Source organism: Dipodomys spectabilis, unplaced genomic scaffold (genome assembly GCF_019054845.1).
Source record: "Dipodomys spectabilis isolate Male_0828 unplaced genomic scaffold, ASM1905484v1 ptg000262l, whole genome shotgun sequence".
Taxonomy (NCBI): domain Eukaryota; kingdom Metazoa; phylum Chordata; class Mammalia; order Rodentia; family Heteromyidae; genus Dipodomys; species Dipodomys spectabilis.
The window spans coordinates 417,114-442,298 of NW_024870939.1; the positions used below are offsets into that span (position 1 = coordinate 417,114).

Below are 25,185 nucleotides of genomic sequence, written 5' to 3' on the forward strand. Positions count from 1 at the left end.
TAGATGGAAGCATCTAGGGCTGTGGGTTGTGGTGGCTATAGAGGAGCTCTGCTATAGGGGATATAGCAGAGGGTAATGGTCAAGAGGGAATTGGCTTCTACAGCACTGGGTTGACCTTGAGGCAAGTCACTCAAACTCTTTGGGCCTCTTCTCCCCAGCTGCTAGTGAGAAGAAGGTGAAGTGGAACAAAGCCCTCTAGAGAGGCAAGTAAGGAATCAGGCAGTCCACCTGAAAACCAATTGCAGTTGACCCTTGGACAGTGCCATGTATGACTAGCTGTCATCCTGTGAGGTAACTCTTTTTTTCCCCACTCTAGGTGTAGTCCCTTAGCTTTTTCACTCAAAACAAGTGCTCTATCACTTGAACCACAACTTCCTTCTGGCTTTCTGATGGTTGATTGGAGATAAGAGTTTCATGGACCTTCCTGCCCAGACTGGTTTGTACTATGATCCCCAGATTTCAGCCTTCTGTGTAGCTAAGATTTTAGGCTTAAGAAACAGGCCCTCTGCCTCTATGTATTAATTCTATTTCCACAATACCCCAAGAAGGAGATGCTTTAGCTATTGCTATTTCACAGAAAAGCAAACATATAAAAGTCAAAAGAGAGAGAGAGAGAGAAATCTGTCTTTCTCAACTAGAAAGGGCAAAGCTGCTTCCTCTCCCTCATGTTATAAGTGATGAGTAAATGGCAGTGACAATTTCTGAGCCAGGGAGAAAGGTAGAAACTCTGCTATTGTACACAAACACTGCGGGGCCCAGGTTGAGGGTGGCCTGAGTTCCATTGCAGAAGCCGCTGCAATCATAGCTGGCTGAAGGGTCTTTGCTGTTCTGGTGACACTGTTTCAGAGATGAAACACATCGAGTGTCTTGGTGGGGGACACCTTGAAGAGGGCTTGGATTCCTAGTCCTGGCATCAGCTTTAAGAAAAAAAGATTCGAAGGGCAATGTAGGTACAGCTGGGGATTATTGCTTTTCCCTTTGATGGAGGCGGGGTAGTTAGATGGAGCAAAAAAAAAAAAATAGCTGTGCTGCAGACACTCTGCTGCTTGGGGTCTCACCCTGCAGGAGGAAGTCAGATTGGCCTCCCCAAGAGGCCTAGCTGGCAGGCTCTCTTGCTATCCTAAAGCTCAGGAGCCCTCACATCAACTAGAGCAGCCCAAGTCTCCTTGCTCATCCTCTACTCTCACTGGGGCTTGGGCTCTCACTGGAATCTGAAGCTCAGGCTTGGATGCCTTTGAGCTGCAATGGGACTTGCTGGAAATAGTGGCAGAGCCATTTATAACTGGCACTTGGAGGTAAGAGCAACACAAAAGGGGAGGATCCTTGTAATAGGTATGATGCAGGCATATAGAAAAGGTTACCCTGAGCTCAAATAGTGCTTAAAAAAACACCATTCATTAATTGAACAAGGAGGAGGGTGGGTTCATTGTGCCATTTTCATACATGTATCAACTGTATCCCAATCAGTGTTTATCCCTTCCATAACTCTCCTTCATTCTTAAAACAATCTATCAGGTTTCACTCTTTTATTTTCATACATGCAAATAAACTATATGGAGCGCGCATTCATCCTCATTCACTCTGTTAGGCCTTCTTGATTCCATCGGTACCCACTCCCATCCAGGCCTGCTTTACTTTCTTTTTTGGGGGGGAGGGGGATCCAGTTGTGGGGCCTGAACTCTGGGCGTGGGCGCTGTCCCTCAGCTTTTCAGCTCAAGGCTAGTGCTCTACCACTTGATCCACAGTGCTACTCCTGGCTTTTTTCTTTTTGCTTATGTGGTGCTGAGGAATCGAACCCAGGGCCTCATGCGTGCAAGGCAAGTGCTCAACCACTGAGCCACCTTCCCAGCCCCTGCCTTCCTTTCTTATCTCCCCCCCCTCTCCCTCTTCCTTCTCCTCTCCCTCCCCTCCCCCTTTTATTAATTGCACCAAGGGTATCTGGTATCTGAGTTTTAGTATATGGACAATAAGAGTGGGAGGGGGGATTATTTGGAAAGGACAAAGTTACTGACCAACATCAAGCATAGTGATTATATCTGTAACCACAACTCCTTCAGAGGCAGGATAGAAACTTTGCAGTTTAGGCCAACTTGGGTAAAAAGTTAGTGGAACCCTACCTCGAAGACAAAGCTGGGCAAGGTGGTTCATGTCATGGTTTATGTCTGTCCAAAGTCAGGCCTAGGAAAAAGTAAGACTATCTGAAAAATAATGGAAGCAAAATGTCTGAAGGTAGGGCTCATGTAGTAGATCATTTGCCCAGCAAGCATAAAACCCTGAGTTCAAATCCCAGTACTGACTCAAAAATAGTAACTATAAAGCTACTAGTCAAACAAACTTTTTCTCTAACCTATTGACTTTCCTCATCCTCAAAATCCTGTTAACACATTATGTATAATGTATCAACTGTCACTCTAGTCAAACTTTTCTCTGTCCCCAGAAAACCAGACCCAGGTACTTCATGACAACTGTGAGGTCTTTGCCTGCTCATTTTGTGTGGGTCAGGTGCTTCCCTAAATCTCATGTAGGACCCAGATTTCCATCAGGTTGGGTGCTCAGACCAAGAGGAGACTCAGGCACTGGAGTGTCGACAGCATAACTCATGTGCTGGCAATTGTCAGCAATCCATGTCCCAGCACGTGGCAGCTTTGGGTGGCGTTCCCACAGTGGAGGCAGGAAGGCAGGGTTGTCTAATCCAGAGTGGCAAGCTGGCCACTTCCCCAAGTCAACTGAGGACTTCTGGCTCCCCAGACAGCTCCAGTCAGTCTGTGAAGAAGTTAATTCCTCTGCCTGTGTCTTTAGGAAACTGAGAGTGGACAGCAGGACATGAAGACTGACCCTGGGGTGTTTGCAGGAAGGGCCCCTTTATATTTGTCTGCTCCTGTCCCACAGGAGGAAGATCCACAGGCCCAACAGAGACATTCTCCTTCTAAGCTGAGTTGACAGAAAGCTAAATTCCTTGAAGGGTGAATGGAGGCCCCTAGAAGAGGCTGGATCCAGAGACACAGCTCTAAAGTTTAAACATGAAATGAAACCAGCTCACAGGATGGAAAAAGAAATGTCTTCAGAGTAGTTTAAAGGCTGGAAATCCAGCCCTGGGCCCATCTGGACTCCAAGGAAATCCAGAGAACAAACAGGATGGCAGGAACTTCCTGGGTCTTTATATTCCTTGTGAAGTCCCTGGAGTCTTTCGTAAATCTCTGCTGTTTTCCACAAAGTAGGTAAAAATTACTAGCTGTAAAGCTCTTAAAGAAAGATGTGATTGTTTGGAGACAGAAGGGACAGTCAAGGAAAGAACCGTTTAGAGAGAAACATGTGATAACTGTCACAAGAGACAAGCAAGCACAACACCTTGTTCATTCAATGAGACTTTATGGAGGACCTACAATCTCCCAGGCCTGGCAGCTGAGGCAAGGCAAGGGTTCTGCTCTGAAGAGTCATTGATCCCACGGGGTTACGTAGCACAAACATGTTCAAAATTGTTCAATAAAAAGACAAGGCAAGAAATAACAAAAGGCCAATGACAAGCCCTAGAGAACAGGTTGGGCGCAAAGGCCTTTAGAAGTGGAGTGGAGCGGAGTCCAACATTGCAGGCAGGAGTGACCCCTCAGTTCTGGGCAGCCTCAAGCCACAACGAAGTCCCTGGGCTTCTTGCAGACCCAGGGATAGGAGGCGCTGCAGTATATGTCATTCCATTTCTTCTGAATTTGCACGCAGTCTTCCCTCTCCCCGTTCTTGTGTAGCCAGTTGTCTGGCTGATTTGTTTCCCAAAACCTGGAAACAACACAGCTTTATTTTGTTAGACAGAGCAAGTGTCCTTTCCTTTGCACTGGCAGAAGGAGCTGACACAATACTGATGTAGATCCCTCATCCCTCATGTCCCAAGATGGGAGCAAGGTGAGGGCCAACAGAACTCTGAAGATGGCTCACTGAGGCTCACTAAGGCTGCCCTTAGTTATTGAAGATCTGGGCCAGAAACGAACCTATGATGCTGCAAGCCCACCCCAGAATTCGAACTAAGAGGCTATCCAGTGAGAGTAGAGGCCCTTGGCATCAGATAAAGTAGAGCATAGGGTAGAAAGCAAAGATTTAAAAAATTTTTAAAAAGGTAGCTGGGTATTGCAGCACACACATACAGGCCTACCATAGGGGAGCCTCAAGCAGAAAGATCACAAGTTTAAGACTAGCCTGGGTGACATAGCCAGATCAAAGCCAGCCTGGACTACATAGTGAGACCTTGTCTCAAAAACAACAACAACAACAAAAGAACAAAGAACAAAAACCAAAAATGCAACAAAACAAAAAGCAAAAAGACCCACCCACAGACTATCAGCTATAGGACCTATCCTTTCCCCAAGGCTCTCTGGGAGAAATCATGCCTCACCACACATGGTTTACACCACATATGCATAATGTACCACACATACCACATACACATCACACATCATATACATGATCATATACACATCATATACACCATCCACCACATGCACGTCATACCCAACACACACCACATGTACATTATACATCATATATCCAGACTACATACCCATCACTCATGCATCATGCACCCCACACACCACACCTTATACATGTATCATGCATCCTATACATCACACAGCATACACCACAAATACCATATATGCATCACATATAAATCATATACCAACTCATATACTACATACACATCCCACACCATATGCCACCCCATATCATACACCACATATACCACATGCAACACTAATACACACAAGACAAGGATACATGAGTCTCTAGCCAGGCCTGCCAAAATAATATAGCAACTTGACTCACTCCCTGCTTTCTGTGCTGTTGAATGGTGTCCCATCCACCCAGTACCAGGAGCCCTCGGTGTCCTTGTCAGTGAGGCCGATCCAGTGGTGTGCAGAACTTGTGAAATATACCATGAAGTCCTATGGAAAAGAGGTAGGACTGTTCATGTGTGCCAGTAGCTGGTTCTCGAGGCTGTCTTTTCGCTAGTACTGGGACATGAAGCCTGCTTCTCTGCAGGAACTAGGCCACTGTCTTTGCTTTCTATGTTTTGTTGAGGCATAGGCCAACAGCCACACCCTGCCCATGAGAAGCCCAGCTTCTCTCGTACTGATTAGCCATAAAAAGCTCCTGTTCTTGATGAGGGGTATAGCTTTACTTGGACAAAGATGAATTTGGGAGTTGAGAGTATGGCTCGTGGTACTTGTCTAGCATTCATGCAGTTCTGGATTCAGTACAACCAAAAAGAAAAAATACGAGGAGGGAAGAAATGTTTTACAAACAATTTAACCTTCACTGATCCTATAACAATAGCCTGATTAACTTCAAGGAGTGGATCATTCTATAAGTTAATTGAACCAAAGCTATTGCAGCCCTTGTTAATAACCTGGCAGGTTCTGGTAAAGATCCTTAACCTTTATCAGATAAATAGATGGTCTTCCTGGAATATTGCTTATTGTGGTCCTCAAATATGGAGTAGTGCATCAGCTCTCTAGAAGGCTCAGATCTCGTGCTCAGGAGCCCCTCATAGCCATTGGGTTAACTGACACTTACATCTGTACTAAAGGCCAGAAAGGAAGCTTATCAGGAACTCCATGGCATAAAAAGGACACATCTTCCCAACAATTGAGAGCAGTCACTTGGTACCACCTCTCTCTGCCCTCCCTTCTTTCCCGCTCACCTCTGCTGAACCCTGGACATCTTCTTTCATCATTGAGTATGTGCAAGGTACTGTTCAAGCTTCCTCCTCCAGTACAAAGTGCTCCTTGGAGCTCAATAAATATTACGTATACATGTATGCACACACATTGGGATATGATTAATTATATAGTAGTCTAGTCGTTCACATACTGAAGCCAAAGTCAGATATGCATAGGAATGGTGGACAAAGGCTCAATCGCTATGTAAAGATAATCATATAAAATAATATTCTATGAAATGGAGCCTAAGAAAAGGAAACAGGAGACATTTTTTAGTCTCCACTGTTGCTGTTTTTGTTCTCTTTTCCTTTTATCTTGTTTGCTAGTTTGTGTTTGGGAGGATCAGGGAGGGCACATAAAAGATGGAACAAGGGTGAACAAATACAACAGTATTATATGGAAAATGAACTGGATATCTTGTGGGTGGGGAAAGAACTGGGAGAGAGCAATGGAAGGGCAGACATGGTTCAAAAAGAATTGTACTCATTACTCATTACCTGACTCATGTAACTATAACCCTCTGTATATCAACTCTACAATAGCCATAAATAAATATTCATTTAAAAAATCCCACCTGACTTGGAGAGTTGAAGGTCTCCACAGCCACACCACTGAAAGGATTAAAAACCAAAGCACCCAGATCTCTGGTCACAGACCAACATCCCCAGCCGATGCCGCCCTCACCCACATCCCGCACCTGCTCCTCCTGAGAGGTCACTGATGCCAAGTGAGCTCCCTGGGACACACAGAACTTCTCAGCCTCGTGCCAAGACTTCTTCACTTGAGAAAAATAATACAAGTTTCCCTTGTGGGCCTTCCAGCCTTCCAAGGCCAACTGGAGAAGTTGATCTGGAGCAAAGATTGTGGAGAGAGAGAATCAGAAACAGATAGTGGGTGACCCAATGCTGACCTTTCTGTCCCAGAGCTAGCCACTTAGGTTCAGGAGCCCAGGCCATTCCTGAAAACAGTGCTCCAGTGCAAGGCCAGAAGGCTATAGCCTTATCTCACTACACAATCCTGCAAGCAGCTTTCGGTATCCAAGTGTGGAGGTCCCTCCTGGGAGACTGAGCTGTGCCACCAGTCAACACTCTTTTTCAGATGCCTGCTTTCTGGCTGTGCTGGAGCCACAATGTCCTCTCCATCCTTGACTCTTTCTTGACTTTTTCTTTCTTTACAGCCTCCTTCCAGCCTTCCATCTTTTCTGATTGCATCTCCATCCATTTCAGCTGCTCATATCATAGCCATCACATATTCAAAACACCGATTTCCCATCTTGCCAGCTGAAGACTGGCTTTCTGTGTGCCCCCTGGTCTTCTCCATGCTGTCTCATGTAGCCACATCCCACTGTAGAAACCAGAACCAATAATATCCCATGTCTCCAGATCCATGCCTGAAACCAGGCCTCTCTCCTTCTCTAGACAACCTGTAAATGAGAGCCATAACCACCGCCCCCCCAACATCCCAAACTCAGCAGGTGAAATCACCCCATTCCCATTCCTCTTCTATTTCCAACCTCAGTCTGGACACAGCCTACGGAGCCTCCTCTTTGAAGTTCCTGGAGGGAAAACTCAAGTCCCAGGCCCTTCCCCATCCACCCTGTGTCTCCCACTTGCCTCCCTAGCTCAGTGTTATTCAAACTGTACTCTCCAGCCCATTTGTAAATTGTGAAAAGCATACATATTAGATTGTAGTGGCTCTCACCTATAATTCTAGCTGATACTCAGGGGGCTGAGACCTAAGGATCACAGTAAAAGCCAGCCTGGGCAGAAATGTCCAGGTAACAACTACCTCTAATTAAGGAGGTGTGGCCATCCTTAAATGAAAAAAGTAAGCAATGCATGAAGCCCTGAGTTCAAGTCCCACTACTGACCAAAAACTCAAAAAAGGAATAGATTCAGATTGTAAAGTATCAGAGTGTATTGACACAGTAAATTTTGCTTTTCTTAAAAGTGTGTCTGTAATTCGACTGGCTTACAGTGTAATATGAATTTCATGCTATGATTTCATTCAAACTGAGACCACCACTGCTGGAGCCCCTGTCTTCTATGCTTTTAGTCTTTACCTTATGAAGTTGCCTTCCTTCACCAGGCTTTCATGTCTCCATACTTCTGAACTTACCATTCTCTTACCCTGTTATCTGGCAAATAACTACTAATCCTTCAAGACTCCATTCAAAAGCCATCAACTCAATAAAGTACCATCTGATGTTTTCTCATGAAAGATGTCTCTCTTACACACACACACACACACACACACACACACACACACACACACACACACACTTCCTTCATATTTCTTCTTTGTTTTTGCCCCTCCTTCACCCTGGTTCCCAGTACCAGCTTCTTACTCCTTACCTCTTACACCTGTCTTCTATACAAGTCTGCCGAAAGCTTGGCAAAACTACAGGACACATCATATTCATTTTTCTTCCCCTGGAACTTGATAGGGCCTCAATAAAATGGCAATGAGTGCATAAACACAAAGCACTTTATTAAAGTTCTTTTATTATGTTCCAGTATTGGGGCATGAACTCAGAGTCTCATGCTATCACTCGTTTTTTCTATGTTTTTATTCAAGGCTAGTACTTTACCACTTGAGCCATGTCTCCATTTCTGGCTTTTTGCTAGTTAATTGGAGATAAGAATCTCACAAATAGGCTAGACACTGGTGGCTCTTGCCTGTAATTCCAGCTACTCAAAAGGCTGAGATCTGAGGATTGTGGTTTGAAGCCAGCCTGGGCAGGAAAGTCCATGACATTATTTCCAATTAATCACAGGGAAAAAATGAAAGTGGTACTGTGGCTCAAGTGGTGCTAGTCTTGAGCAAAAGGTTCCTAGGGACAGTTTCCAGAGTTCAAGCCCTAAGACTAGCAAAAAGAAAGAAAAATAAAAGTGATGAAAGGGATGGTTTGGGAGAGATGTATAAGAATGTTGAGGGCGGGCTGGGAAGGTGGCTCAGTGGTAGAGCACTTGCCTTGCATGCATGGGGCCCTGGGTTCGATTCCTCAGCACCACATAAGCAGAAAAAGCCAGAAGTGACGCTGTGGCTCAAGTGGTAGAGCACTTACCTTGAGCTGAAGAGCTGAGGGACAGCGTCCAGGCCCTGAGATTAAGCCCCATGACCAAAAAATAAAATAAATAAAATAAAATAAAACAACCCACATTTAAAAAAAAAAAAAGAATGTTGAGGGCTAGGAAGGTGGCTCAGTGGTAGAGTGCTTGCCTTGCATGCATGAGGCCCTGAGTTTGATTGCTCAGCACCACATACACAGAAAAAGCTGGAAGTGGCGCTGTAGCTCAAGTGGTAGAGCGGCTCACCTTGAGCTGAAGATCTGAGGGACAGTGCCCAGGCCCAGAGTTCAGGCCCCATGACCGGAAAACAAAACAACAACAAAAAAAACCAAAAATGTTGAAAGGGGTGACATTGGTCAAGATGCATTGTATTCATAAACTGCTTTGTTAAATGGCAACTCTTTTGTACAATTACTTAAAGATTGTGGGGGAGAGGGAGTCCTGGGGTTTGAACTCAGGCACTGTCCCTGAGGTTTTGTGCTCAAGGCTGGTGCTCTATCACTGGAGCCACAGCTCCACTTCTGGCATTTTTGGTAGCTATTTCAAGATAAGAAGAATCTCATGGGCTTTCCTGCCCGGGCTAGTTTTAAACCCTGATCCTCAGATCTCAGCCTCCTAAGTAGTAGGATTATAGGCGTGAGCAACTGGTGCCCAGCCTAAAATGCTTTACATGTCACCTCATTTGATCTTCACTGTGGAACAAATATTATTGTCTCCACTTTTAAGATGAGAAAAGCAAGGCTCAGAGTTAGTAAGTAGTTTATTCACCATTCTTTCTTCCTTTTTATGTCCAGTACTGTGGCTTGAATTCAGTGCCTTGAGCTCTTCCTTGGCTTGCTTACCTGATAGGCACACTACCAGTTTAGTTATGTCTCTAAACCAGCTTTTTGTACATTAATTGGAGATGCAGTTTCCTGGATTCTCCTACCTACGTTGGCTTCAAACCTTACTCCTCTAGATCTCAGCCTCTCAAGTAGCTAGTATTAAGAGTCATTAACCTCCAGCCCCCAGCTACATGTTCAACATTTCTAAAGGCAGGGTATCAGTACCTAGCCCATACATCCTTATTTCAAATTCCTGTCATATGCAGTTGGTTTTCCACCTCTTTTGTCACTGGCCAGATCATAAGCACCTCTGGAGAAAGTATAATGCTCCTGTGTTATCACCACTGCCTATTTCATTGGGTTTGGTCTCATCTCAAGCACCTATTTCCTCCCCAGAGACAAACATGTTAAACAAAAGGGCTGAAGGGACAAAAGACGCTAGTCTCTTCCCTCAGGACCCCTCCCCTCAGAACTCCTCCCTGTCACTTACTTTGCTTCCTCAGCTGCTCCTGCAGAGCATCAGTCACAGGGAGGTTTCCCGGGTGACTCTGTTCCTCCTGGATCTTGGTAATGAGAGCCTGGATATTCTTCAAATCCTCCTTTAACCTCTGCATATCAGCATTGGTATTCTGTAGATTTCTCTCTAACATCTGGGCCTGGGAATTTAAGGCTTCAACATCCTCTTTTCTTGTTTGTATGGTCTGTATCTCTCTGTTGGCATTTCTCAGCTCACTATTTAGTACCTGAATCCGGGAGTTTAAGGTATTGGTGTTTTCTAGCTTTGCTTTTATACCTTGAACCTGAGCATCTGCCTTCTCCAGGCGGCTGTTAGCTACTTGCATCTGGGCAGTAACAGTTGCCAATTCTGTTTTTAACAAGTTCATTTCAGGACCAATCTTTTCTAAACGACCTTTCAGTGCCTGGGTCTCAGCTCTGGTGCTGTCTAACCTGACTTGAAGAAGGGTCTGGGTCTGGTTGTTTAGAGCATTTGCTTTTTGCAGACTTCCCTTTAAGCTCTGAATCTCAGTCTGAGCTTCTTCCAAACTACTTCTTATAACCTGGTCCTGGGTCCTTAATTCATTGATACTATCTAGATGACCTTTCAAAGCATGGATTTCAGCATTTGCAGTTTCTAAACTACTATTTGCCCACTGGGCCTGGTCATTTGCCATTTCCAATCCTGCCTTCAATGTGTGAATCTCAGCATTGGCACTCTTCAAGTCTCTGCTTAACACCTGGAGCACAGTGCTGGTGTTCTCTGAGCTGTTTTTTAAGAAATTCTGCATCTGGGAAGTTGAAAAATTTGCCTTTTCCAGATCTCCTTTCAGCCTCTGGATCTCCCCACCCGTCTCCTCCAAGGAACGTCTTAGCACCTGTGTCTGAAAACTCCAGACACTGGCATCCTTCAGAGCACCTTTTGACATCGGGACGGCAGCAGAGGCATTTCCCAGATGACCCTCCAGGACTTGGATTTGAGCACTGGCATTCTCCACTCTGCACTTCAACATCTGGATCTCCATGTGCCAGGAACTGGAATTTACCATGTGGTCTTTGAATATCTGGATAGCAGTTTCCACCTCTGCCACCCTGTCAATGGAATGGTGATCTGGGGGGAAAGAAACAGACAAGGCAGCCAAAGACACTCACTATGTGAGATTGTAATCAGCATGTTCTTCCAGATTCCCAGAGAAACATGTATGGTACAGCCCTGAGGGTTTAGTCAGCTGGATGGGTGGTCATTGCATTCACCCAGACCCTGGGTCCACATGAGAATGTAAACCAAAAACCAAAGTAAATGAAGACTTACTAGCTGCCACAGATGAATGAAGGGTTGGAAAGGATTACTTTAAACTAGCCTATGAGAATCATGTGATAAATCTGGCTTTTTTTTTTTTTTTTTTTTTTTTTGTCGGTCATGGGCTTGAACTCTGAGCCTGGGTGCTGTCCCTCAGCTCTTCAGCTCAAGGCAAGCACTCTACCACATAAGTCACAGTGCCACTTCCAGTGGTTTATTGGAGATAAGATCTCATGGCCTTTCCTGCCCAGGCTGGCTTTGAACCACGATCCTCAGATCTCGGCCTTCTGAGTAGCTAGGATCACAGGCATGAGCCACAGGCTCATATAACTAGTTACTTAAAAGTAACTAGTTATATTGTAAGATCTTAAAGTTTAATTCTACTGAGATTTTGCTATGGATGGGTTATTATGAGGAAATAGATATGAATAAAGCCCAGAGTAAGTTCAATAATGTTTTAAAACTGGTATACATTACTTCCTAGAAGTGTGTAGACCACAAACATAAATTTTGTCCTCACAAATCCCATGTGAGGAATGGAGGGAGGCAGAAAAAAGCATTTTCCTAGAAGAAAGTATGGTGTTTAATCCAAAAGTCCAGGAAGGAGACATGCCATACAAGTGACACTCGACCTCTGCTGAAATGGCCTTTTAAAGGGCCAGTGCTCCAATGTTACATGGAGAAAAGACTCCTACAGAAGAGTTCAGGGTCCTTACCACCACCACCCACTCTGGTATTGCTGGTATCTTTGGCTCCCCTCACAAACTAAGATCCAATCTTAGACGTTCATGGTCACCTTACTGAAGAAAGAGAGGGAAGAACCCAAGTAGGCAAAGACCCTTCTAGAGTACTCATGTGCTGTTCTACACATTCCATCCAGGTTTGCAAGTTCAGGTGGCCTTTGAAAGTGTGGAAGGCTCAAAGATTCTACCTTACAAGATGGATGAATACAAACAGATGAGTGCAATCAGATGGAGAATCCAGAGGTGCAGCCATACAAATATGGACAAGGGCAATTCATGGAGAAAAGATCATCTTTTCAAAAAACACTGCCAAAATACTAGGATGTCTGCATGCAAAAGAAAAACAAAACCATTTATCCATCCCTCTATACAAAAATTTCTAAATGTGAACTCAAAAAACTACGAAAGAAAGCAAAAAAGGAACATCTTTGAGACTTTGACTTGAGCAACGTTTTCTCACATACAAGACCAAAAGCATGATCCATTCCAGAAAAAAAAAAGAAAAGAAAAGAAGGGGCTAAGGGTGTATAGCTCAGTGGGAGAGCACATGTATGGACAAGGCCCTGGGCTCAATCCTCAATACTTTTAATTTTATCAAAATTAAAACCTTGGAAGAGACTGAGAAATGAAGTCACAAACAGAGAAAATGTGTGCAAACCACATGACTGGTAAAGGATTTTAGAGGAGTGAATATATATGGTCCCTTTTATATGAAGTGTTAGGAAAGGCAAATTTTACTTTAGTTATTACATAGAAGTGAGTGGTGACCTAGGATTGAAAGGTGTGGGAGAGGGAGGAACCACAAGGAACCACAAGGGCCACAAGTAAACTCTGGCAGAGAACTATGACTCTGTCCCTTACCTTCACATGGTTGATGGTTTCATGAGCACATGCACACATCAAAATTCATCAGACCATATGCTTTAAAGATGGGAGTTATAGATTATATATGTATACATACATACATATATACAGTGTATCTATTATATTTTTAAAGCTATTTTTCTTTTTCTTTTCTTTTTTTTTGTCAGTCATGAGGCTTGAACTCAGGGCCTGGGCACTGTCCCTGAGCTTTTTTGCTCAAGGTTAGCATTCTACCACTTTGAGCTACAATGTCACTTACAGTTTTTTGGTAGTTAATTGAAGATAAGGGTCTCACAGACTTTCCTGTCCAGGCTGGCTTCAAACCTCAATCCTCAGATTTCAACCTCTTGAATAGCTAGGATTACGGGCATCAGTCACTGGTACCCAGCCTATTTTCATTTTTGTTCTAAAAAAGACTGCTTTTTTAATGAGGAGAATGGAACCCATTCAAAGATCTGGGGGTATTGAAAGAGAAGCTAGTCCCAGAATTTATACTCCTCAATGCCCCAGGTCCCTCCCAGCCCCCAGCCCCTCTTGGCTGCTCACCTTTGGGTTCCACAGGTAACTGTCCAATTTTGTTGTCTTCCAGAAACAAAGAGCTTGAAGCTCTTTGGAGACAAGATCACTCTTCAGTTCAGGGTTTTGTGGCTGCAGAGCTGAAATACCCCATTCCTGGGTTACTGCTATCCTCAGCCCTGATCTGGGAAAACAGGATGCCCTATACCAGCTAGGGTATTAGAAAGAGGAAGATGGAGTTTCCTTCACAAGCCTCAATTATTGGGAGGCTTCCCTTGCACAGTGGCCTCTCTCTGCTCCCAGGGCCAACGAAGCAGCCTTGGAATGACCCTTTGGGGAACAGCAGGAGTCAGAGAATGTGCATCTGGTACTCTTTGGGCCTTTGTACAGGAATAAGGAGAGAGAATCAGTAAAGTTCTGGACACTTGATAACTCACCCACTACAAAGAGAGCCACCAAACAGGAGATCACAATCCCAGCCATGCACACCAAGGCAATCTGAACAATTCTTGACATCCTGGGGGCTATCAATGCCGCTGATGTGGAGTTCAGTCCTGTAGAGTAGAAGCCAGAGTCCAAGATGAGAGAAGGACTGGGATAGTTGGCCTGTCTGACCCAGGCTCCTGGTCTGTCCAGTGGGGACAAGGACACCTGCCACACTTCTCATCCAGATGGCAGCAAGGTGAAAGCACTCTTTGGTGTTCACAAAAGCCAACTGTGAGTCACAGTAGCAGCCCAAAGGTCAAGAACACTGCCAAGACCCCAAGACTCAAAGTCTCAAGAAGGCAGTGGGGGTACTCGGAGAACAAAACCTGGTTGTAGAAATCCACAGAAATGTGGTTTGAATAAAAGAAGAGAAGGAAGGAAAGAGAGTTGAGGGAGGGAGGGTAGAAGAAGGAGACAAGACAAAGATACCAAACAGGAGCCCAGACCTAGGGCTCAGAGCCAATCCTGCTCATGGACTCTAGCTAAGGTAAGAGTCACCCTCTTGGGGGCTAAGTGCTGATCCCCATACAGTGACAGTCCCGAAGCCTTCACTTTGGGCCCTGCAACCATTAATGTTCTGAAAAAAGCCATTCCTGAACCTTCTTGAGATTTATTAGCAAGAGAGGATGCTCCAGAGCCTCCATGGGCTCAGCTGGTATACAGAGCTGGAGTTCAAACCCAGATCTATCTAAATTCAAAGTTCTTTCTCCTGCCAGATTACTTACTATGCCCAGAAAAAGGAGTCTAGGAAGATTTTATGCAGACACTGGGCCTGCCCAGAGCTCTAGTCCTTTGCCTGACTCACATTCTGTTTACTGTGCAGTCCAAGGACTGCCAAGGAGGGGTACTGGGCAGAGAGACAGGCAAGGAAGGCCCTGTGTTTTCTCACCTCGAGGATGCAAGGAAACACATTGGTTGTCTGTGCAGAAATGGGCTGTTTCACCATTCATCTCTAAGTCCTTCATCTTGCAAAGCTTCCATCAGTCACGGGCCTGCAAAAAGACTGTCCTGCATGCAGGATTTATAAGCTCCTGATGAGGTCATGACCACTTCACAGTTGTGCCTCCCCCTCTATTGACTCTGCAGAAATCCAAACCAGTGCAACCCTTACCCTCAGGATCCTAGGAGGCTGGCTGTCAGCCCAGGGCCCTAGTCTCTTCCTCTTCCCAATAGCACCTCCTCAAAGTCCCACACACAAGCCTCTGCTTCCAAGTCACAAACTTACTTGATCTCTGGGGGTCAACTTGGGAAGGGACATCACTCAGTTTTATAGAAAAAATATTCTGTGACTGCATTAGACCCTTACTCTTAGTCCCAGTTCCTCCAAACTAAAAGGCTAACAGGTTAACTAGTCAGTGTGCAGAGGAGGGTCTAGCTGGAAGCAAGATGAGTAGGTGACTCTGCTCATTGAGAATCTCAGAACTCATTTACAGGAAAGGACCTCAGGTAGCTTTAAAATGTGTTTGTCTTTGTCCTGCATCCTGGCCTAGAGCTCTACCAACCCTATTTCCTAAATGACAGGAGTGTCTTTTGGTGTTCGTAACAGTCCCCTTTGGGCTACATCTGAATTTATGTTAATGAAGTGGCTCAGGTGCCCTAGACAGCTTAGGTAGGATGGCAGCTAGTCCCAGAAAGTCCAAAGTGTTTTGGGCAATGGAACTTACAGCTACCCACCCTCACTCCCTATTCTCAGATGTTTGGGGAAGGAGAGGAGAGGAAATGGATTTATAAAAACTTAAACAGGGACTGGGAAGGTGGCTCAGTGGTAGAGCGCTTGCCTTGCATGCATGAGGACCTGGGTTCGATTCCTCAGCACCACATAAGCAAAAAGAAAAAAGCCGGAAGTGGCACTGTTGCTCAAGTGGTAGAGCACTAGCTTTGAGCTGAAGAGCTGAGGGACAGTGCCCAGGCCCAGAGTTCAGTCCCCACGAGACCGGACCCAAAAACAAACAAACAAAAAACTTAAACAATGAAAGGCCAGGCATGGTGGTACAGGACTGGAGTCCTACCTGCTCAGGAAGCAGAGATATGGGGATCAAGGTCTGAAGCTGGACCACAGGCAAAATTACAAGCCCTTACCTGAAAAACAACTAAAGCTAAAAAGGACTGGAGGTATGACTTAAGTGGTAGAGTGCCTATCTAGCAAGAATGAGGCCCTGAGTTTAAACAGTGGGGGGGGGGGGGGGGGGGGTGGATGGAGAGCCAGAGCTATCGGAAACAAGTAGACCTGCAGAGCTCCAGGATGGTGAATACATATGTGTACAGGGAGGGGCCTCACTCTAATTCCACAAAGACAGGCTCTTGTGCTCAGAACCCATCTGGACTTTGTCCTGTATCCTTCTTGTTGATAGTATTCTTTAGAATAAACTCTAACATCAGTCTAGTGTTTTCCTGAATTTTGTGAGTTGTTCTAGTGAATCATCAAAAGTGAAGTGGCAGCCGGGCACCAGCGGTTCATGCCTGCAATCCTAGCTACTCAGGAGGCTGAGGTCTGAGGATCACAGTTCAAAGCCAACCCGGGCAGAAAAGGCCACGAGACTCTTATCTCCAATTAACCGGAAGTAGCTCTGTGGTTCAAGTGATCTAGCGCTCACCTTGAGCTGAAGAGCTGAAGGACAGTGCTCAGGCCCAGAATTCAAGCCCCATGACCAAAAACAACAAAAAAGGGAAGTGGCATCATGGGATCCTCCAGCTTTGTTGTCAGCCAGGCAAGAAGTGTGGGTTCCAAGCCCGGCGCTGGTGGCTCACGCCTGTAATCCTAGCTACTCAGGAGGCTAAGATCTGAGGATCGCGGTTCAAAGCCAGCTCAGGCAGGAGAGACCGTGAGACTCCTATCTCCAATAAACCACCAGAAAACCGGAAGTGGCGCTGTAGCTCAAATGGTAGAGCGCTCGCCTTGAGCTGAAGAGCTGAGGGACAGCGCCCAGGCCCAGAGTTCAAGCCCCACGACCGACAAAAAAAAAAAAAAGAAGTGTGGGTTCCTGGCAATTCTTCTTGTCACAGCTTCTGAAGTAGAAGCAGCCTTATAACACAGACCCCTTAAGAGTTGGGAACTGTTATAACTCAAGGAGTCAGTGTCTGAGGTCAGTGGAATTGCTGGATGCCCAACTGATGTCAGGAAGTACATTTGATTTCAGAAGTATTGTCAGAAAATATAAGCAGGGGCCACTTTGATCTAAGATCTCAGCTCTAAAAGATTGGATCTATGACTCTGGGATATGAAAATAATAACTGGTAGCTAAGACTGGTCCCAATGCATTTATTTTCAATGAGATCTATAGCTTACTCTCAGGATAAATAAATACTGCTTCAGGGGTTCCTGCCGCTTGGTAGGCCTAAAATTAGGAGAATGAGAAGCGAGGAATCCCAGTGGATGGTGCTGTGGAGCGGTGCAAGTCCATCCCCACTAAGGGAATAAACAGCGGAACAGTATCCCACTAGCTGGCCAAGGCTCCCCTCCCAAAATCAGTTCTGGAAAGGCTGGCAGGTTCTTATCTCTTGGCTCCCACTTTCCCCCATTACTTCATATTTTTACAGTCTACATGACATGGTTCAAATTTTCTCCAGGTCATAAAAGTATAGTTACACTAATAGGGTCTCTCTTAGAAGCTTGCAAATGGTTGCTTCATCCTCATTGTGTGGGTAGGTGTGAGTTTTCTTCATCCTCAATTCTTACATCTCAGTTCAGTGTCTTTTTCACAAATCTTGAGATTAGCCTTCAATAGCCCTTGGGAACTGACTAAAAAGACTAGAGACTACTGATGGAGAAGCCACACTGAAAGAAGCCAGGACCTCAGTGTGGTAAGACAAATGTATGTTATAGCAGCTGCGCTGTCAGCTCAGATGACAATGGACTGCTGAACCTGATCTATGGTGTGAGAAAGGTGTAGCTGTCTCACCAGATCCTGCTGCTATGTGCATGCACATGTGTATTGAGCTGTGCAGGTAGGAGGATGGCATGTAGAGTATAGAGCCTCAATCTGTTGGCCTTTTATTTTTTACTTCCTGTCTGTTGATAGCTGGTCTGAGAAGGAGGAAAGACACCTTATTTCTGAGCCAGTAACTAGCCTTGCCTGAAACCCCAAGAGTTTCTACTAAGCCCCTCTTTCTCCATGTTGGTTGGGAGCTGCTGGAGACTTCTCCCCACAGATGCCAGTAAGAAGGAAGGGCTAGTCTTGGTTTCCATTTCCCCACAAAGAAAGGATTGGGCTGGGTCCCCTAAGAAGCTATTTTCTCTAGGGCTTGAGACACTAAGATGACCTCCAAAGCAGAACTTGGGGATCCCTTGCTCAGCAGAAGGAAAGTGTCTGGACAGAAGAAGGACATAGTCTCCTACACTATGATAACCCCCACTTTCTCTCTTCCCCTAATTTTACTCCCCCCTCCCACCTATTTCCTACAAGAACACCATTTGCAGCAATTCCCAGGATACTGCTATTTTGCGCATAGTACCAGAACCACAACTGAGATCACTCACACATTTGTTTTTCCTGCCCCTACGGATGGTCCCAGGATTATGCTCTTGGAAATCCAAGTAGACCCACAGCTGCAGACAGCCTGGTAATTGCTTCAGTTGACCATATCATCCCCTAACACCACAAAGCTTGTTGTAAGGTATCTCAGCTATAAATCCAGTCGTGGGAAAACAGAGAAGCCACCTTTGGAGAGGCCGAGTTGGGGATCTTTACTAGAAAGCTGGTGTGTGCGTGACAGACTATTGTCTCAAAGACCAGCAGCCCCACACAGAGTTTGCACCAAGCTTTTAAAGGCAAAAACTACATGCTTGGGTGGAGACAAAGCCCAAATGTAAACAAAAGCACAAGGAGCAGCTTCCCTGCAGCTAATTAACATAATACCTACATACCCTCTAAAGCAGAGACCTTTCCTTGCTCTACCTACTGAGCTAGGCATCTGCAATTCAAAGGATGGCCTGTCTCACATCTAGGCCTCTGAAGCTGGGTAAACAGCTCTCATCACCTGGTTAGGCACCAGGATAGCTGTGAGAACAAGTCTTTCCCTAACTTCAAGCTAGGGACTTGTTCCACATAAAGTTTAAAGTCCAATAGTTTATGGAAAAGAAAGACTAAGTAAGGGTTAAAACCAGAAGCCCTGGCAGCAAAAGGCTGACACATCTCCTTGTTTCAGGTATCATGCCCCGAGTTTGCCCTGAGAACCACCCTTCCCTTATCCTCAGTCCATCTGCTATGAATGAAGCTAGACTTAAACCTAATCCCCAGCTCCAAGGTTGAGCTTTGGCTTGATCCATAATGCCCTTTTCCCTAACTTTCCTCATTCCGTCAGCAAAAAAGCAGTGCTAGAGTCATGCTCCAGTAGTAGAGTGCCAGCAGAACAAGCAAGCCAAGAAAAGTATGAGTCCCTGTGTGAATCTTGAGTGTGCCCCAGAATATCATGTCCAACAAAGCAGACTGCTTTTGCCACTAGGAAAGAAACGTGTATACAGAGCATTTACTTCAGATTCAGAGAGAATAGTTCCCTACACCAGAGGAAACTGACAGAAGGTGGAGCAAGAGAAGTCAGGAATGGGCAGATGATGACTGTGGCTGGTAGAGCTAGGCATCCGAGTATGAAGAATGAGTGAGTAAATGTGTGAGTGAGTGAGTGAGTGGGTGAGGTACTTACCCAGCTCAAAAGGAGGCACAAACCATGTCTATCCTAACCTGAACCAAGTTAAGCTCATCCAGGGAAAGAAGGGATTCTGGCTTCAGAGGATGTGGATAAAGAGAGCAATGGAACATAGCATGGACAGGGTCACAAAGAACAGAGCTATGTCCATGGAAAACATAGCCAACTGCCAGCCAGCAGCATGTAGGAAGTCTGAAGGACCAACCAGGAACAGTCCTGAAGAACAGTATCAGAATTGCTTAGTTGGTCTTACACAATGTGATTTAAATCTGTTGTTCTTCCTTTTTTAACTAAAATTTATTTTTAACTGATACATAAAACCATGAATATTGTACATATTTATAGGGTACTATGTAAAGCTTGGATACATGTACACATTGTATAATGTTGAAATTGGGCTCAGAAGGAAGTGACGGCCCAAGGTGATGACCTAAGATTTTGGAGTCCTGATATACTTTTCTTAGCCAATGTGAACTTCTAAATCCTCTCCAGCTTCCCCTTCCATTGAACCCAAGTCTTTGCCAGTCCAACTGCCCCTATGGAGTCAGAGAACTCTCAGCCAATGTAGATAAGAATTCAGGATGCCTTCAGGACAATTTTGAAGCAATAAAATAAAATAAAATAGAAGAGGTTGTAAAATTTTATCCTGGAGTGAGGACTAGTTCTTCCTGGAGTATTTCTTCAAGTTAGATAAGCATTAGGGCTCAAGGGTTGATGTGGGGGCAGTCGTGTCATAGCTCTGATAGGGCTGTTTACAGATGAAAAGGAGCTTACTGTCACAGGAATCATCGTTCCAGGACTTGAGTGAGGACACTTTTATATTGCCACAGTGTTCGTTGTTTCCCAGATTGTTGGGCTCACCTGGAATCCAGAACCTACCAGAGTGAAAATACAAAAATATACTCACAAACTTAGAAAATAAAGAGCTTATCTCCAATAGAGAAATGAGTTCTTAACAGGTGCCGGTAGAACATGCCTGTATTCCTAACTACTTAGGAGGCTGAGATCTGAGGACTACAGTTCAGTTATTTGGACTCTTATGTCTACATAACTAGCAAAACGCCATAAGTGGAAGTATGGCTCAAGTAGAAGAGTGCCAGACTTGAACAAAAAAGCCAAGGGAGAGCATGAGACCCTGAGTTCAAGCCCCAGGAGTGGTGTGCACATGTACGCATGCACACACATGCACACACACATACACACAGAGTTGCATTTCTTTCCATCTCAGCCTTGGTCTTTGTTATGATCTTTATACTCAAGCTTAAGAGGAAGGGGATTGGTAAAGTTCAGCTCTAGTCTAAATTAGGGCCAAACAGTCTACCATGTTCAAGTCCCTACACAAACCCATACTGCAAAGACATAGGCTTGGGACAGGATCTCTGCCTGAGCTAAGGAGAGGGTCTTACTGTCAAATCCTATAAGACATGGAGGGCTATGGACTCATCCCAGGTCCCACAGCCAATGAGAGGCAGCAGTGAGCTGTTAGCTCCAGGATTTCTGCTATGTTAAAACAAGGGAAACAACCTCCACTCCTTCATGCCTTGGCTCTCACTCAGACTGGGAAGGAAGGTCCTAAAGGCTCACCTCTTACTCTGGACACTGCTGAATGGAGTGCCATCCACCCAGGACCAATTCCCTTCACTCCCTGTTTTAGTCAGGCCAATCCAATGCGGACGTCCATCTGCTGTCTTGTACAGAAACTCCTGTGGGGAATACAGAATGAACAGAATTGTCACCACATCCTGAAGTGTAAATATCTGTCTCTAGGCATTCTCTACTTGTGCTCAGATAACTGTACACACAGCTTCTCTCATTCCTCTTCCTGCCCTTATTCAGAGTCCATCTTCCAAATTCTGATTTGTCTTTGATCTGCAACTAACAAACTCAGGACTCAGGTTTTTTTGCCCCTCAGGAAAGATACTGGAGTACAAAAAGATTCAGCTAAATTTCAGATCAGGATCCTGATGGTGTGAATGATAATAACTAAATTCAAGGAATCCTTAAATGTGTAAGTCCTTCATACGTGTTTTCTCCTTTATTCTTAGAGGCAGACACCATTATGATATGTGTTTCCTCAATGAATAGGCTAAGGCCTGAGAAGGTAAGTAGTCTATCTAGGGTTCTAGGACTAGAAGATGGTAGGTTGGGACTCTTGACTCCAGAGCACATACTCTTAGCTGTACTGATTGCCCTGATGGAAGAGACCCAACTCATAGAGTACCTCGCCAGAGAGGAGACTTCTTGAGTCACGCAGTGCAATTCATGGTATTTGCAAATATTTCTGTTTCTGGAAACATGCAAAGAGCCCCCCTTCCTTGTCTCTTTGAAGCGAGGAGTACTGTACAATTTACTTCCACTAGGGACATCTGAGCAGAAGGGACATGTGTTCTCTCTGGGCAGAACCTTTAAGAGCCATGCACAGTTTGTTCCCTTTCTATGCTTCAGTAATTATAAATTCATGTGAAGATGAAGTCTTTCTGGCTTAGGTCCTTGAGTATGACAATGAGTAGAACCCACCCATCAGCCCTTGCTAGGTGGGTAGCATCAGTGAGAAATAAATTTTTCATAGGTAGATTGCTGACATTTGAAAACTTCCACTATCACCATATCATCTTGCCCAGCCTCTGGGAAACATCGGCCCCCACACCCTTAGAGAGCCCATGGAAACAATACTCACCTGCTCAGCCTCTGAGGTCACTGAAGCCAGGTTTGAATTCCTGGACACACAAAACTGCTGAGCACTGTACCAGGTCTTTGGAGTATGTGAAAAGTAGTAGAAGTTCTCTCTGAAGTACTTCCAACCTTGGGAAACCATCTGCAGAACATCATCTGGAAAACAGGGCCTGGTGGTTAACAGGATGTACCTGGTTCTGCAGAGTACTGTCTGGGGGTGGAGTAGGATCCCAGAGATATCAGTGAATGGAGCAGAGCTCTGAGATCCTTAGGTCCTATAAGGGCTTGAGCACATTTTCTTGGATCCTCAAAGTCTGACTGAGACTGATGGATAGTCTCTGGGGTTAGAGAAGAAACAAAGAAATAACCAGAAATCTGTTTTTCCCACATGGGAGAAGCAATTCTTCATAGGCTATGACAAATGGCTGAGCTTCTAAGTTCAAAGGAAGAAAGCTACTGGGAAATGGCAGGTTTGTGCCAGAACAGAGACCCTCTAATACTTTCACACTCTGCATCTCAGTGATGCTACCTAAACTGGGTCCTGATATCTTCTCTCCTTATAGCCCATAAGTCCTCCTCAACCCCTCTCTCCTTATAGCCCATAAGTCCTCCTGAACCCTAATGCTAAGCCTTCTCTTTTTAACTAGTCCATGCCTGCCCACCTCCTTTGCTACCCTGCGCCCTGCTCACTCACCAGCCCATTGCCCTCACATCTAACTCAGGTGAAGTCTTATAGGTCACTGAGCAGCTTACAATGCTCTTTTTAAAGTCACTTACTTTGTTCTTTGAGCAATTTGCTGATATTCTCCAAGCTTCTCTGTAGTCCCTGGACCTTTGTATGTAAAGTATTGGCTTTATCAAAATCTCTTTTCAACTCTGGAATTTGGCTATTTAACGAGTCAACTTCCTTCCAACTTCTTGTTAAGTTCTGGATCTGTGCATTGGCTTTGTCCACACTGTTCCTCAATGTCGAGATGTGAGAATTCACCTGATCAAGGCTAACATGCAGCATCTGGATCTGACTGCCAGCTGCCTCCATGCCTTTGCTGTTCTTCAGAACTTTAGAACCCAGGGTGCTGATGTTATCCACACGACTTTTCAACACCTGAGCATCAGTCTTTACATCTGATAGTGTGCCTATCAGCCAGGGATCTGGATTTAAGAAAGTCAAGAGGTCAATTGAGGAGATACCTAGAGATTCTAAAACTGTTGTTCTCATCCTGCTGGCAGGATGTTAGTTCTTAAGGAACTAAGATAGTCCAAGGATTGTAGCCACCTCCCTACAATCATTCACTAAGGTAGAGCAAGCATGCAATGGGCATCCATCATGTGCTAAGAATGAAGGTGATGCATACAGTAAGAAGACAGATAAAACATGGACTGCCTCTGAGAGATTTCATGAGCAAGCAGAAGCAGGGAAAAATCCAGTCCTCAATTTCCTTTGAGGATTCAGAGTACACTGAAGTGAAAGGATGCCTTCGGTCATCTCCTTGTCACTCTCTGCATCACTTAGTCCCTTTTGGGCATGACAGTTGATCCCCTGCCCTCTACTTTCAGAGACCCCTCCAGTCTCCCACATCTCCCCATGGGCTGGCCCCTTCATGACAATGGGAGCTCCAGTGTATAGTCTCCCAGTTCAGAACGTGGAAAGAGAGATTTAAGCCATCTCTCTCTTTCCTTTTCCCCATCTCTTTTCACATTCTTCTCAACTCACAGTTTTGGAGTGTCCGAGAATGGTCAAAAGAAAGTCCTAGATTTAAGATTAGGGGTCTGGAATGGAGTAAATGATGGATTTGGGGTAAAGAGTAGAGTCTACAGCCTCAGATTGAGTATATTACGAGGCCTTGAAGAACGAAAAATTATATTCCCTTGCTCTGCTCTCTGATGATCCTGCAGAAAGAAATGGGCTCTACCAGCTTCAGAGACCAGGAAGCTTCCAGAAGAGGGAAAACAGATGAAGAGAAAGTCTCCACTGGCATGATCTTCATCCAGACAAGACAATGAAGAAAACATGAAAGAGTCCCAGTGCATGAACTAAATCTTGGAAATGTGACTGCTCATTGGCTAGCTTCTCCACCTGATCAGTCAGACCTAGGACCACTTGGAACTCAGTCCCTCATTGAGTCAAGAAACATTGCACTTACTGTCAGAGACTGTCCACAAGGATCTGAATCCAAAGGACCCAGAGCTAAGAAGGACAAAGGGGGGAAAGTTGCATGAAATTAAAAACAAACAAAAAACCAGGTAACTACCTCAAGATAGAAGACTGCATCCTTGAAGACAAATGTGTGAGTACTGATGTCATTCAGAAAAACCTTCCAGAAACTGGAAAAGGAAGTGAAGTGGCTCATCTCACTGGGACTACAGTGAAACTACAGGTGCAGAGGAGAAATGAGGCAAATGAAACACCACAGGTAGGAGAGACAGAGGAGAACCAGAAAGAGAAGGGTCTATATCTCCAGGAAGCCAACTGGCCAGAGATCAGCAGACAAGAAATCCTGAGGACTTACACAGAATGACCTGAAGGACAACAGAAGTGGCCAGGGTCAGTGACAGACAGATTAAAACCACACGAACGGTAAGAGGTTGTCTCAGGACCAGATTCGGACCTTGCTTAGGAAGAGTCTCTGGAAAAAAGAAAAAGAAAAAGTCATGTTAAGCACCAATTAAAGGTAGATTTAGTCTCAGCATCTAGCAGGTGCCAAGAAGCAACTCATACTTGCCTGGGGTCCAGAGGGAGATGTTCTGTTTGTCCACTGTGAAGTGGGCACTGGAGGCCTCCTCTGTAGCATTCATCTTGTCCTTGTAGCACAGGTGTTCTAGTTGCCTGTCTCTCCAAAGATCTTTTATTTAAAGAAAACAGGA

General features: G+C 45.0%; 2 protein-coding genes across 3 annotated transcripts; both read right to left on the minus strand.

Annotated features, from left to right (window-relative positions):
• Positions 1–3,385: 3,385 nt before the first annotated feature.
• On the minus strand, positions 3,386–14,976 carry LOC122125188 (C-type lectin domain family 4 member F-like). 2 transcript variants are annotated; one of them, XM_042699759.1, is made up of 6 exons: positions 14,894–14,976; positions 13,956–14,072; positions 10,091–11,206; positions 6,403–6,554; positions 4,810–4,928; positions 3,386–3,771 (listed from the first exon to the last, which is right to left on the minus strand). In XM_042699759.1, exons 1-6 carry the CDS (start codon positions 14,967–14,969, stop codon positions 3,621–3,623), a joined length of 1,731 nt encoding a protein of 576 aa, XP_042555693.1. In that variant the 5' UTR covers positions 14,970–14,976; the 3' UTR covers positions 3,386–3,620. The 2 variants fall into 2 exon arrangements, with proteins under 2 accessions (XP_042555693.1, XP_042555694.1); XM_042699760.1 differs by having other exon boundaries at positions 11,015–11,206; positions 14,894–14,969.
• A 5,203-nt stretch (positions 14,977–20,179) lies between these two features.
• Positions 20,180–25,116, minus strand: Cd207 (CD207 molecule). Its single transcript, XM_042699781.1, has 6 exons — positions 25,044–25,116; positions 24,831–24,947; positions 23,098–23,472; positions 22,325–22,476; positions 21,232–21,350; positions 20,180–20,522 (listed from the first exon to the last, which is right to left on the minus strand). The coding sequence occupies exons 1-6, from the start codon at positions 25,114–25,116 to the stop codon at positions 20,345–20,347; spliced, it is 1,014 nt and encodes a 337-aa protein (XP_042555715.1). The 3' UTR covers positions 20,180–20,344.
• Positions 25,117–25,185: the final 69 nt, after the last annotated feature.